We start from the raw sequence: 13,866 nt of genomic DNA on the forward strand, positions 1-13,866 counted from the left end.
TTTGCACGTATAGAATAAGAAATATAGAAATAAAAGTTGAAAAACGTGTCCAGTCACTTTCTTACTGTGCCTTAGGGAAGAAAAGAACAATATACAGTGATTACACGCACTGGTGGCAGGGTTATCGCTTTGTATGGCTCCACGTTAACTCCTCGTAGTGCTTGTTCACTTTTTAAGAAATCAATGTAGTAACATGGTTTGATGTAGGTGAGCTTGACTGAAATCACCAGAGAACCTCTGGTAGGCAGGCACACAGAGACACCCCTCAGGCCATGGAAGGGGAACATGTGTGTCAGCAGCCTGTAATACATAAGTCAGTATGTCAGTCATGGTAATGGATTCCAATAAATTCTATAGAGAGGATATCCTGAAGTGTATAGCATACATGCATTGGTGCTTCTTCAGAAGATTTCGTCATATTTGTGAATTTTACATTTGGGTATATGCAGGGTAAACATCATTTAAAATATTTTCTTTCTCCTCAAAACCCTGTGCTATCAAAAACCATAAATCTCTTCTGTGTCTTTTGGTTGACTGGTTATCTTGCTTCACCTGACCATGTGTGTTAATGACAACTGAGTGGCATAACGGTGGCATTATAATCTGTTTGACCTCAGGAAATAAAAGATGACTCTCAGAAGGTAATTCTTTTCCTCCTGCAGGTTTAATTAAATGTGGGCTTCCCTTCAAAGGCAGCATTGGCAGCCTTGTATGCACATTTCCAAAATGAACGTATATTAGAAAAACCTACTATCTTTGAGTTAAGATAAACTTCAGAGTACTCTGAGTATAAGCAGGGTTGCATTCTCTAATATAGGAGTAGATATTTGTCAATTTAAATTATAATTAAAGCTTAAGAAAAATTAACTACTTTCTCAGTTATGCTAGCCACATTCCAAGAACTCAGTGCTTATTTATCTGTGGTTGGTGGTTGACACATTATTAGTACAAATGGAACAGTGTGAATATTGTAGAAGGTTCTATTGGACAGCAGAGAACGGTAGAGCTTGGGTATACCAATAAAATGAATTCTGTATCCTTGTGTGAAGAAGGCGGGGTGGGGAGGCGAAGCAAAAGGATGCGTAGGGAAAGACTTGGGCAGCTTTTCCAAAGTGTTCCTAAGAGCCTATTAAAAAAATACTTTTACCTTTTAGTTATTTTATAGAGCAGCAGGTTTCTTTATGGGATCTTCACACACACACACACACACACACACACACACACACACACACACACACACACACACAGGTTTTGGTTGAACGCCCCCTTCTTATCTCCGCTTTTCTCCTATCTTTCTGACCCCATTCCTCCTTAAAGCCTCCACTTCCTAATGTTCTCTCGTCCACTTCCTATCACCTGTGTTGTTGCCCACCCTACTGCATACATTAAAGCCTGTCCCACCTTCTGATGGTCCTCTTTTTGCTTCTTGGTCTCTACACATGCTCCATGTAAGTACACTATATAAAGCTAGACTAAACTATCTGGTCTTCAATCCTATCAGAGACTTGAGAAGAAATAAAACTTAAATGCCTGAGTGAACTAGAAGTGCAGGTTAGCAGCTTTCAAAATGAAAAAAAAAATATGACTGAGACAATTTAGTGCCTGAACAGTCACCTATAACGTTGGAACATCATCTTTGGCCTTCTATCCCATTATCTCTGCCAGACATACTCGATAGACAGGAACTTTTGAGGACTTGCTTTCCCTGTCTTGGTAGAGTTTGGCCATCAACTCTGCCATCGTCCAAGCGGGCCCATTTTTAGGCAGAATTCTGTCTGTGGCAGGAACGAGGACATTTTGCCTAGTGGCTGAAGCCAACTCCCTAAGGAGGTTCTTTGATGTTGATCATCATCTTTGAGGTAGGCTGGGCGTTGTCAGCAGTTAACCTGTCTTGTTGTCAAAGAATCTTCAGACCAGATAGTTTAGTCTTACAATCAAGTTTAGTTGGTTAGGAGATAAGATCTTTTTAGATCAAGATAGATGATTTAAGTTAATAGAGATGAGATATGATAGATAGATACTGACTTTCATTCAGAAATTTAGACCCAACAAGGTAGGAAAGATGTTTACTTCAAGCTTTACAAATACAAATGGCCAAATCACTATGAATGTAACATTCATATTAACTCAAGATTGTCTCATGATTTTACCTGATAGATGTAGTTTATCTTATTCATTTGTAATAATATAAATGTATATGTTAAAAAAGAAACATAGTAAAATAATTTTTAAAAATTGGAGACTGGGATCTGCATATGAGAAGAAAAAATGAAATATTTTTCTGAGCCTGGGTTACCTCAGTATGTTTTCCAGATCTATCCATGTTCTTACAACATGAATAAAATTCCATTAGTGTATATATTTAGTGCAGTTTCATTCCCTGTTCATCTAGTGATGGACAGCTAGTCTAATTCCATTTGGTATTGTGACTACAGCAGCAGTGACCATGAATGTGTTGGTATCTCTGTCATAAGATATAGTCGTGTGTGTGTGTGTGTGTGTGTGTGTGTGTGTGTGTGTGTGATGGTAGATCTATTTGTAGCTTTTGAGAAACCTCACACTGTTTTCCACAGTGGCTGCTAGTTTACTCTTCCACTAAAAGAGACTGAGACTGACTTTCACCACATCCTTGCCAGAATTTTTGTCAGTTGTTTACTTGATGATAGCCACTTTGCCAGAGTGAAGTGGAGCCTCAAAGTACCTTTAATTTGCATTTCCTTCATGGCTAAGGATATTGAACATTTTGGCAATTTGTATTTCTTCTCTTGAGAACTCTGTTTAGATCTGTAGTATTTAATTCTATGTTTCAGGCCAAAATTGTTTGCTAGGCTATGTATATGTATTCACCATCTGATCTGTGGCTTTGAGTAATTCTTTATTTTACCAAATGTTCATGCTGATTATATGTTTTATAATTAATGTTTTTTATGAAACTGTTTTGGAATACTCTTTAGGACAGGCTGATTTGGAGGATATGCTTATATTTAAATTGCAAATATGCCTGTAAACTTAGTAAGAATTTTTTAGTAGACAAAGTAGTATTTCTTTTTTTAATTTTAAATATTTTTTATTTTTCACATTCATTTATAGTATTATACATATATAAAATAAACTACATACAGCAAGAAGAACCATGAAACAATTAGGAATTATATAAATGTATATAAATTAGTTCATAGTGTTTTGGCTATTTGTATATGGCAACCTTGAAGAAAACATATTTCCTATCTTGGTGAGTCTAAGATTCTGAATGTAAATCAGTATTTATCATATCTATTCTCTATCAACTTAAAACATCTATCTAGACCTACAAACATCTTAACCCCTAAACAACTAAGCTTAATTGTAAAACTAAACTGTCTGGTCTTCAACCCCATCAGAGACTTGAGAAGGAATAAAAATAATTACCTGAGTATACAGGGAGTGGAGGTTAGCAGCTTCCCAAATGAGAAGATGACAGAGACAGTTTGCTGCCTGAAATCACCCAAAACTCTCTTTATAACGTTGGAGCATCATCTTCAGCCTTCTGGCCCATTATATCTGATAGATGTACTTTTGAGGCAGGAACTATTGAGGACTTGCTTACTCGGTCTTTGCAGAGTTTGGCTGTCGACTTTGTCTGTGTCCAAGCTTGCTTTCTTGGGCTATAAATGTTTATTTTCAAAGTAGGATTTCAATGAGACTTACTAAGTATGGAGTGCTATTTTCACTTGAGCTTGATCTGCTCAGTTGCACCCAGAGTACTGTGTTCTAGATTCTGTGTACACGTAGTATGACCTGAAAAATGAATGACTTTAGAGTCATTGAATGCCTAAGAATGTTTAACCTGAAAGGGAAGTAAGTTGAAAACCTATTTTACTATTTTCAGATGCTTGAAGCAGAGGCAAATTTGGAGAAAAAACTCGGGGCAGTGGGAAGTTTTGAGGAAGTAGATTTTAAGTTATTAGTATTAGGGCTCATCCTCCAGTAGAAAAAGCTTATTAATAAGGTGTCATGAGTTCTTTTCAGAGAATGACTAACAACTGGCTAGATTGCTGCATAGGAGAGCCAACTATTGAATATAGTAATGGGTTTTGTCCTGTGGTTGGTACTGCAACTCAGACAGCATTTGGAAATCGGTGAGCAGACTCTTGCTTGGTGCTTATTAACAAAACCTGGTATTTGGTAGGCTGTGATCATATATATGGTGGGGGAGGATGTCCCCTTCTGTCACAGGTCTAGGGGAGGGGAATAGAGTGAAAGAAGGAGGGAGGGGGGAACAAGTGAGGGGATAACAATCGGGATGTAATCTGAAATAATTATTAAAAAAATAGAAATAAATAAAATAAAGAGTTCTTTCTAGGTCTGAATTAACAGCAAATGAACGGTATTTATCTACACATGGCTAATGATTCTTATTAGGAAGGGCATTTGGTCTAAGTTCTCACCTAAATATCTTTCACCTCTAATATTGCATGGCTCTCTAGCTGTTCTCCTTGGTTCACTCCCTGCCACCTCTTACAGATGCCACCTCTGTAAGATGAGTAGACTCATCTTACTAAAACCCAGAACTGATAGTATTCAGCTGCTACAAACATTATAAGTAACATTTCACTTTCTACTTGGATGATGTGTCATGCAGCGCCCTACACTGTTGGGCACCTTCCATTTTTCCAGCTTTTATTTCTACAATAGGTCCTTCTGTAGAAGATGCCTCTGTCATACTCGTGCATCTGCCTTTGCTATTGCTATGAATGCCTCTTCCCTTTTAAAGAGATTTTTTTTTCCTGACGCCAAGCCTACACATTCTACCCTGCCCATCCTTTGTGGGGTTCCACAACCCACTCTTCCTCAGACACCATAGCTAGCTGTCTTTTTAGAGAAAGGCAACCCTTTTAACACTTCACAGACCTTTGTCAAGCTCTTCCTTTTGCCTGCTTTGTTTTGTTTTTCCTCCTCATTCTTCATCCACAGAAGTCCTTCCAGGCTCAGTTGTCAGGTCAGTTTCCTTAGGGACTCTTCCCCTTGTACTTAGATTAGATTAAGATATTTCCTTGATAAATGATAGTATAACATCCTCTAATTTTCTCTCGGAAATTATTCCCCAGTAATAATTATAGAGCTTTTGGAGTACTCATTCTCCATCTTTCTTCATAGAGCTTTAAAAATTTAGATTTATCTATTTTTTCATCTGTGAGAATTCTGTTCTGTCTGCATGCATATATGTGTATCACACACATGCATTGCCATGGAGGCCAGAAAAGGAGTTGGAAATGACTGTGGTTAGAGGTGTGGGTTCTGGGAATCGAACCCAGCTCCTCAGAGCAAGAAGTGCTCTTAATGTCTGAGTTGTCTCTCTAGATCCTCTTCGTAGAATTTAGACTGTGAGACAGGGACGTATCAACTTCAGTCAGCATTGGCTGCTTATTTGGTACTTTACACATATTTGAATGAATGAATGGAAAACAATGGCTTTTCTGTTTTTTTTTTTTTTGTGTTCCATTCCTTGTGCTCTGTCTTTGGTTTGTGTGTGGAATGGGCATTGGGGGTCTTAATTTTGTGTGTTCATCTAGGGCTGTTGTTCATCCTAACAATCCTGACCATCTTTGCATTTCTGCCAGTATTTTTCCTCGCATAGACATGGAGTAATTTTTAATTTTTTTAAATTACAATTTTTATTATTAGTTTTCTCCTTAGCACCACATCTCTTGTCTGTCCCAAAATACTGATATAACAGATATTGGCATTGATATTTCTTATGAAAAATGTACTTTAAAGCCTAGTATACATAGTGGTTCATAAAGTGTGTTCATCAGTAAGTTATATTGGACCTACATGGGCTTACATCATCTTAATTTTATGAAAGAAAAATTCAATGCTTTTCTTAACCCAATATTAAAGATAATTTCACAACAATGAAAATAATAGAAAAGTAATTTAGCATGTAGACTTTTGCCCCTCCCCCAAGCATCTGTATTCTTTAAATCATAGCATTTTAAAGACATATATCATAAGTTCATTTTAACTTATGTGTAACTCAGTGGTTTTCAGTAACTCTGCAGTCATAAAGTTATTTCTACAATTTTTTTTAAAAGAATATAAGTTTCAGCTAGGCATGGTGGCACATGCCTATGGTCCCAGCACTCAGGAGGCAGAAGCAGGAGAATCTCTGTGAGTTTGAGGCCAGCTTGGTCTACAAAGTAAGTTCAGGACAGCCAAGGCTACACAGAGAAACCCTGTCTTGAAAAAACAAAACAAAAGTGCACACACACACACACACACATATGTTTCAACATTTTAAGAAGTAAGTAAATAGGTATATTTTCTTTTCCCCTTTAAATCCCTGACATCCTCTTGGCATTTTAGATTTCCTCAGTGCCTTTTATTTGGTAGTACTGGTGAAACTTAAGAAAGGACTTTTCCCTTCCCTGGGGCTCAAGTGGCTATGTCACCATTTGAGGTGTGGTATGAGAAAGGATAATCCAGAAGTAGAACTGGAAATAAAATGAGAGTGAGGAAGGGGAAGAAAATGAAAAGATGTCAGCATACTGGGAAAAGCCATCAGTATTCTAAGAAAATGAGTCAGGGAGCTTATTTGCTAAAGTCCAAGAATGAGGGAAAAAAAATATATGTATATATACATACATACATACTTGTTGGGCCAGCTTTGGGGAGTAGTGTGAGCTTCTGCCTCAAGAATTACTTTTTCTTGCTTTTTGTCTCCTCTTCCTGTCTGAGTTTTAGTGTTCACAGTGCCTAGTGGGTGTGTCTAGTCTGTTGGGTGCCATGTTTACCATGTTGTGGAGTGATTAATGGTAACTGGTACTTTCAGAGCACACAGGAGAAGTAGCATTGTTTCCCTTAGGAAGTGCCTCTTTATAAGGTCCTTAAACAGTGAATGTTTCATAGGCTGTGAGCAGAAATAGGGAAGTTGAATTCCAGTCAGCAGTTGAAGTCCAAAAACACTATAAGCTTGTAGTCATTGCTACCAAAGCAGACACGTTGAGTCACGACTTCATTTTTATGTTAGCTTCCTAACAGATTACTGTCAGGTCTGATGACAGAAAACTGACTTGAGTTTTCTTTAAAAAAAAAAAAAAAAAGCAGCACTTTATTTCAATGCCCTAGAGACTTGCTGCCTGAGTTATCTATGCCTGTCTTCAAAGTTGGGATACAATTTATGCACTGTCTTTGGTGCTAGAGAGACCTTCTGTAAATATGATCAATATCTCTGTCCCATGTAATTGTTTTTTGAATGCTCAATACTTAGTGTGAAGGAGCTATTACATCAGTAGGTGTCGTATGTTCAGACACATGCTGTGGTAAGAGTTTGGACACTTTGCTAAGTGAATGAATGAATGAGTAGAGCGAATGCTGTGCATTGTGGGTAAGGGTAAATGTTATTCTTTGTTTCACTTTCTTGGAAATTTTAAGCAGCCGTTGTTGAATGCCACAAGTAAAAGACTGAAAGTTTATAACAATTTCTGTACATAATCATGCATGGAAGGAGCTGGAGAGAGGGATCAGTGGTTAAGAGTGGTTTCCAGCACTCATGGGAAAGCTTCCCAGCTGCCTGTAACTCTAGCTGCAGGGGATCCAACACCTCTGTTCTCTTGGGGCATACACCCAGGCACACACACATATATACACATATTTTTAAAAGATATGGAATATTAAACCTCAGAGGCCACTTTGTAAGTGCTACTGCTTTTCACTACATTGAAAATTACTGTAAATTTAAAATGGGCTTTGCGTTTGACACATAGTAATTGCCCATTAAATATGGCCTGTGGTCAGACTTCCTTTAAGATAAGCTGAAGTTGTTACTGGCCATTTTATTAACTTGTAGTCTGTAGTCCTTCTTGGTTTGTGTACATGTGTATTTGTGTCTACATACTTGTTTGTGTGCACATGTGTACATGTGCTCATAGAAGCCAGAGATTGAAATCTGGTGTGCTCTTCATTCTGTCTCCACCTCAGAGTCTCTCACTTAATCTTCATTTAACCAGTTGGTTAGATTGGCTGGCCAGAGAACTCCAGAGGTACTTTCTCTGCCTCCCCAGTGCTGGAATTAGGTACATGCTGTCACAGCTGCCAGCATTTTATGGGGTGGATCAGGATTCAAATCTCATACTTCTGTGACAAGTGCCTTGCTGGTAGCCTGAGCTATCTTAGCTTCCCTTCCTTCAATTTTTACATAAGATTTTTACTTCAGAAAAAGAGAAAAATAAATTATTTCATTTTACTAAATATGAAGAAGTGAATAGACAGTTATTCGTAAGGACTGAGCTTGCTTCTCAGGCCATGTTTTGAAACTGAAACTGTGTACAACTAAAAACAATTTTCAAGTATACTGTTCAAAGTTTAGTCTCTTGTGAAAACATAAAGGGCAGGTATTCTCTTAAAGTTAGTGAAGAACATATGCTAAACATTTCCACCAGAAATCAGCTAACACAAGCCTCTTCCAACGTGACAGAGAAATACCTGTAACATAGCTTTTTGTCCTTCATTCGCTAAAGCTACTTGAAAGATTTCCAAAGGCCAAATTAGGATCTGTAGATACTAGACTCTTCATGTGTATTTAATTGGAGATGATGTTTACATTTTGAGGGTCCTACATAAGCACTTGTGTATATGCAGATCTGTGATTTCTATCTATTTTCTGTTTTTACTATTATAAAACTTATTACTACTAGTATTGTTCATTCTCTGATTTTCTAGTATTAATGATTCTAATTTTTCTAAAGAAAAATAATTTAAACTTGTAGGTTTTTGTGTTTTTTATTGTATTTAAAAGAAGTACCTGAAGTACTTCAATTTCATTTGCATATATTTTTGTTTAAGCCTGTAACCCTTCATGACAAAAATAGAAATATAGACCCTTTTACACTTTCAGGAGAGATAGAACATGGAATTAGAAATAACCTTTTGGTGTTTATGATAATAAACACCAGAGATGAATTTAAAAATAAGTACTTAATAGGGAATCCTTAAAGAATTTTTTTTCCTCTCTGTAGGTGGCATAGAGAAAGGGGAGTAGCACAAAGAGATAGGTGGAGCGAGTTGAGCTTTGTTTTCAGTACTGGCAGATGTTTATTAGAGTGCTCTTCTGACCTGAGAATGAAAATGTGCCGATAGTACCGATGTAGGGGGCATCCTCCGGGAGCACAGAGAGGATGTATACAGCTGATGCGTGGTTATTCCTAAGCCTCGTGGACCTAATGACCCTGGACATCACATGTAGTCATTTACCACCTGGGAGTTTTATTTGGAAATCTAGAGACCCCTAAATGCTGTTTTGCATGTAAAGTTAGAGGACATATTAGGAAAAGTTGTTCTGACTGAGTAGAAAACAAATAATTGTATTCTGTTTCTGATCTTCATTTATAGCACCAGCAACAAGTGGTGCAGGCTGTGGAACGGGCCAAGCAGGTGACCATGGCAGAACTGAACGCCATCATTGGGGTACGTGGCCTTTCCATTTCAGCTCTGATCTTAGTGTTTGTCTTGAGCTTTTTTGGTTTTCTCTTTTTTTAAAATTTTGTTCCACCGAAGGGGCAAAAAAATAGTAGATGACTTCAGTGAATTAAGTTCTAGCCCTTCATTCTCCTGAGGCATTTGCTAGCTTCTCAGAAGCTTTGGACCACAGTTTACTAATGTCGTTGGCTCCTGAAAACTCCCCTGAGGGGACTGGATAGCTCACTTCCTCATGTTTCTTTACCGTGCCATCAGTTTCTGTTGCTAAACTAGACGGGCGAGGAGGGTGGGGAGGTACAGATTGCTCTGATGGTAAAATGACCTAATTTCTTTTTATCTTTCCACAAATGATTTAGAGTGTCCTAACATCCCTTTCAGGAAAATATGTAGTGTTGTTCCTACCCCCATACTCTATTTCCTTTGTGATAAGTGGTTCTTATAGGATAGTGCCAATTTGTAGGAGAAATAGTAGATGAACTAAAAAAAGAAAAAAGAAACACAATCATTTGCCCAGTTAGTAAGCCCTAGCTAGCAGTTGATGATGCTCTTTCCTAGAACTTGCTGGATCCATAGCTTTAAACATACTCTCCAGCTCCAAATGTAACAGCTAATAAACTTGGAAACAGTGTCAAAGGGGAGACCACTTGCTTGTGAGCAGTCCAGTGCAGACTTAACAGTTTAGGCCCACGTGCCAGCAACACTTGGCCACATTCTGAAGACTCCACTTCCTTCTTTTCTGCTCCCTCCCAAATGCTTTCTTTTGTGTATAAATTATACACAAAAGTCTTTCTCTCTTTTCTTTTCAGTGTATCAAACACACTTTGAAATGCTAATTATTCCATTTACTTTCATTAAAATTCAAATTGCTGAGTGAAGATAGGAATAAGGGTCGCCTGATAATCAATCTGAAGTGAAGACACTGCTTCAATTATGCCACTGTCTTTTAACAAGGAAATCAGGTCTCAGGGATCACTCACTGCACTGGTGTGGGTACCAGTGGTCTGATGGTAGTTTGTTCTTTAATGGGCTATTTGAAGGTCTGTTTTGTGTCTCTCTGACCTCGAGGGAAAAAAATGCTAGTAAATTAGCAGACATCATAAATGGAAAAGAGTAAGAAAAGTGCCCCTTGGAAAGGAAAGGCCAAATCAAGGACCTATAGACTCAGGAGGAACATTTGTCCTACAGTTCTTATGCTAGATGGGGGAGAGGAAGGCAATGGACAGAAAACATTTATTTCATGACTAGTTCTTTCTTAAAATTCTAGAAAATAGAAGTATATAATTTTTTTAGTTAAGAGAGTTCAGTTTTAAGTTAATCTGTGTGTATTTAGCAGTTCTGATTGCATGAAGAGTATGTGTTGTGTGTGTGTGTGTGTGTGTGTGTGTGTGAGAGAGAGAGAGAGAGAGAGAGAGAGAGAGAGAGAGAGAGAGAGAGAGAGAGAGAGAATATATGAGTGTTATGATCATGCTAGGATAGTATGTGTCTCTTACTGATCAAAAATCATAGAATTTACCTCCAGTTGTTACTCTGAGGTATATAGTGTATATAATGGCATTGTAAAGTGTGCTGCCTTAATGAGAAACTTGCAGGCTCATTTTATGAGTAGTTAAAAAACATGCAACAATTCCTTCCTGCATCTGATTAGCACCTGTTTCTAGAAAAACTGCATTTTTGCTGTGTGTTTTCACTTTTCAGTTGTCTAGCAGTCAAGTTATACAGTGGAGAAATTAAGTTAAAACCACAATAATCCCAGCACTTGGAAGGCAGAGGCTGGTGAATTGATGTGAGTTCGAGGCCAGCCTGGTCTACAAAGTGAATTCAGGACAGCCAAGGCAACACAGAGAGACTCTGTCTTGAAAACAAAACAAAACAACAACAACAACAACAAAAAGAAAATGAAATAAATTCCCATACCTTTAGGGTTTCACACACACACACACACACACACACACACACACACACACACACATATATATGTGTATGTATGTATGTATGTATGTATGTATGTATGTATGTATGTGTGTGTGTTTTTTGTCACATATATATATATATGCTGTTTTATGTTATATCATTTTTATTACTTTGTTTTGAATGGGAGGACACATTGCCCTTTCTTAGAGAAACCATTTGTAAGTTGAAGCTGTTACTAATAGACACATTTAATTACAAATATAAAGCCAGTTTAACCTTGTAACCTAAAAGCTTACTTGAAAAACTAATTCAGTAAAGTTGCATGCTATCAAAGCTGTCTGTGTTGATGGTGAAGGAGCTTGTGGAGTTTCAAACTATTTGCATATGGACAGAGAGTGGAGTTATAAATCACATAATCTAACTGTTCTGAAAACCAGATTTACAAAGTGAGTGCAGCCATTCTGGTACCCACAAACTGAGAAAGAAGGGACCTTGTTACACATGTAACCGATGAGTTGTGCTGCTGAAGCTCTCTTTGGTTGTTGGAAGCATAGTGATAGTCTTGAACCAGTAGCTGTCAGGGACTGTACATATAGGCTTGTGGGATTTTAAATGCACCCTTTGTTTTCTGCCATCTTAGGCTTTGTGCTAAGAAGTGGTAGCATTAAATTGTTTAAAAAATACATTATTTATTTGTGTTGAGCTGATGGCATACTTGTGCCATGTGCATTCTAGAGATGAGAAGGCATCTTGTGGGAGTCATTTCTCTCCTTTTACCATGTGGAACCTAGGGAATTGACCTCAGTTTCGAAGCCTTGGTAACAAGAGCCTTTATCCACTGAGCTGTCTCATCTTTCCAGAAAATGGTAACATTTTGATTTCTTACCAAAATGACGACAGATCAAATTTAGATTCTTTTTACTTAGACTTTAGAATGGAATTGACAGTAATTTTCTGCAGGGAGAATGACAACATTTCATCTAAGAGGCACGAGACCCAGCTCTGCCCCTGCTAGACCTTCATTTATTTATCCCGCATACGCACCTGTTTTATATGTATGCTCACCATCCAGACAAGAGGGAATGTTCTCAAGTTTAATGAAATCTGATGAAGCATCTTTTTAACTCTGCAATATTATTCTACCTTCATTGGTAAATGAGCCAAACCAGTGATCCGTGCAGTTTAAATGCAAAATGCTGAAGTGAGCCTGAAACCTGGAGAGGTGACTGTTCTCCTGACAATAAGCTAGTTGTGTTTAATGGAATGAAACACAGTTATAATGATTTCTTTCACAGGTTATGTTCAATCTAAAAGTGTTGAAAGATTGACATGAGTAAATATAATTTTATCTTTTATTTATAAGAAAGAAAACCAGGAAATTTCCTTTTTTGTTTTTGTTCACAGTTACTGTCTTGTATTTTGATTTTGTGTTCCCTTGAAACTTTCCTTGAGCTACCCGAAACAGGCTGGGTGGTGGTGGTGGTGGGGGGGGGGGATGTTATGTATGTAGTTTGATCCTGTCATATGTCCTACTAGCCACTGTTTTTAAATTAGAATCTCTGTGAGGTTGCGCTGTTGGAACAACACACAAATTGCAGTTTTAAATCAGTAATATGATCTAATTAGAAATGATGTTTTCATTTCCTGTATTATTAAATTGAGTCATCTGACTATCTTAAAATGCTTCTTAAATCCATTACACTATGTAATCAGTGCATGCTGTGTGAATGTGGTTATGCTTAATAAAGGAGACTAACTTTAGACTCAAGAATTTTAACAAACTACTATTAAGAAAACTTTGTTAGTGTGAGCATTAGGAAAAAAAGATTTGGCTTCTGAAAATAGAAAATGTATTTTTTAAAGTTTCTCCTTCTCTTTTCTGTCTTAACTTTTTATAAGGGGGAAATGATATAAATGTAAGCCTTAAAATACCTCATTCCAATAACCTTTATGAACAGGTATGCCATGATGTTGCAGGAAAATGCAGTTTAGCAGTAGAAACGCTGAACCTCAATTTTTAGCAGTGACATTTTAATGATAGGAAGTCTGCAAAATTATTTGCCATCAATTGTGAAGGCAATAACAAGCCTTGGTGGTTTTTCACACTTTCTGTGTTAAGTGCTTTCAGAATGACAGCGTAAACTGTGTTAGAGAACTCCAAGGAAGGAAAACTGATTAAAATGTTCATGCTTGAATGGTGCTGATGGAATAGTTCATTTGGACTTTCTCTACCTCCTGCAGCTCAAGCTGAAATATTAAAATTCAGTGGATTTAAATCTCTTTCCTCTCAGCTCAGGAAAAAAACATTACATTTTAATAGGTTTTAAACCCATAATTCATTGGTTTGGAGCAGCACTATTAAATCTATTTAAATATTACTTGTATTACTAAAGAAATGATTTAAATGCCTTTGCCTTTTACTATCCTATGTGTTTGAATTATTTTTTTTAAACACAATATTTACTGTTGCTATTTTCTGCCTTAATACTTTGTTTTATC

The 13,866-nt window shown here is 37.3% G+C and overlaps 1 protein-coding gene across 8 annotated transcripts in view; it reads left to right on the forward strand.

Annotated features, from left to right (window-relative positions):
- The window catches only part of TLE4 (TLE family member 4, transcriptional corepressor), a 135,756-nt gene that overhangs the window by 40,325 nt on the left and 81,565 nt on the right, over nucleotides 1-13,866 (forward strand). For 6 of the 8 annotated variants that reach the window (XM_084773048.1, XM_084773052.1, XM_084773049.1 and 3 more), the window contains one exon: nucleotides 9,370-9,444. The exons of the other annotated variants lie outside the window; for them this stretch is intronic. In XM_084773048.1, coding sequence (XP_084629174.1) covers nucleotides 9,370-9,444 — 75 coding nt within the window. The remainder of the gene's footprint in view (nucleotides 1-9,369; nucleotides 9,445-13,866) is intronic. 8 annotated transcript variants of the gene reach the window in all.

The sequence above is a fragment of the Acomys minous genome (genome assembly GCF_964271855.1).
Source record: "Acomys minous genome assembly, chromosome: 2".
Classification (NCBI taxonomy): domain Eukaryota; kingdom Metazoa; phylum Chordata; class Mammalia; order Rodentia; family Muridae; genus Acomys; species Acomys minous.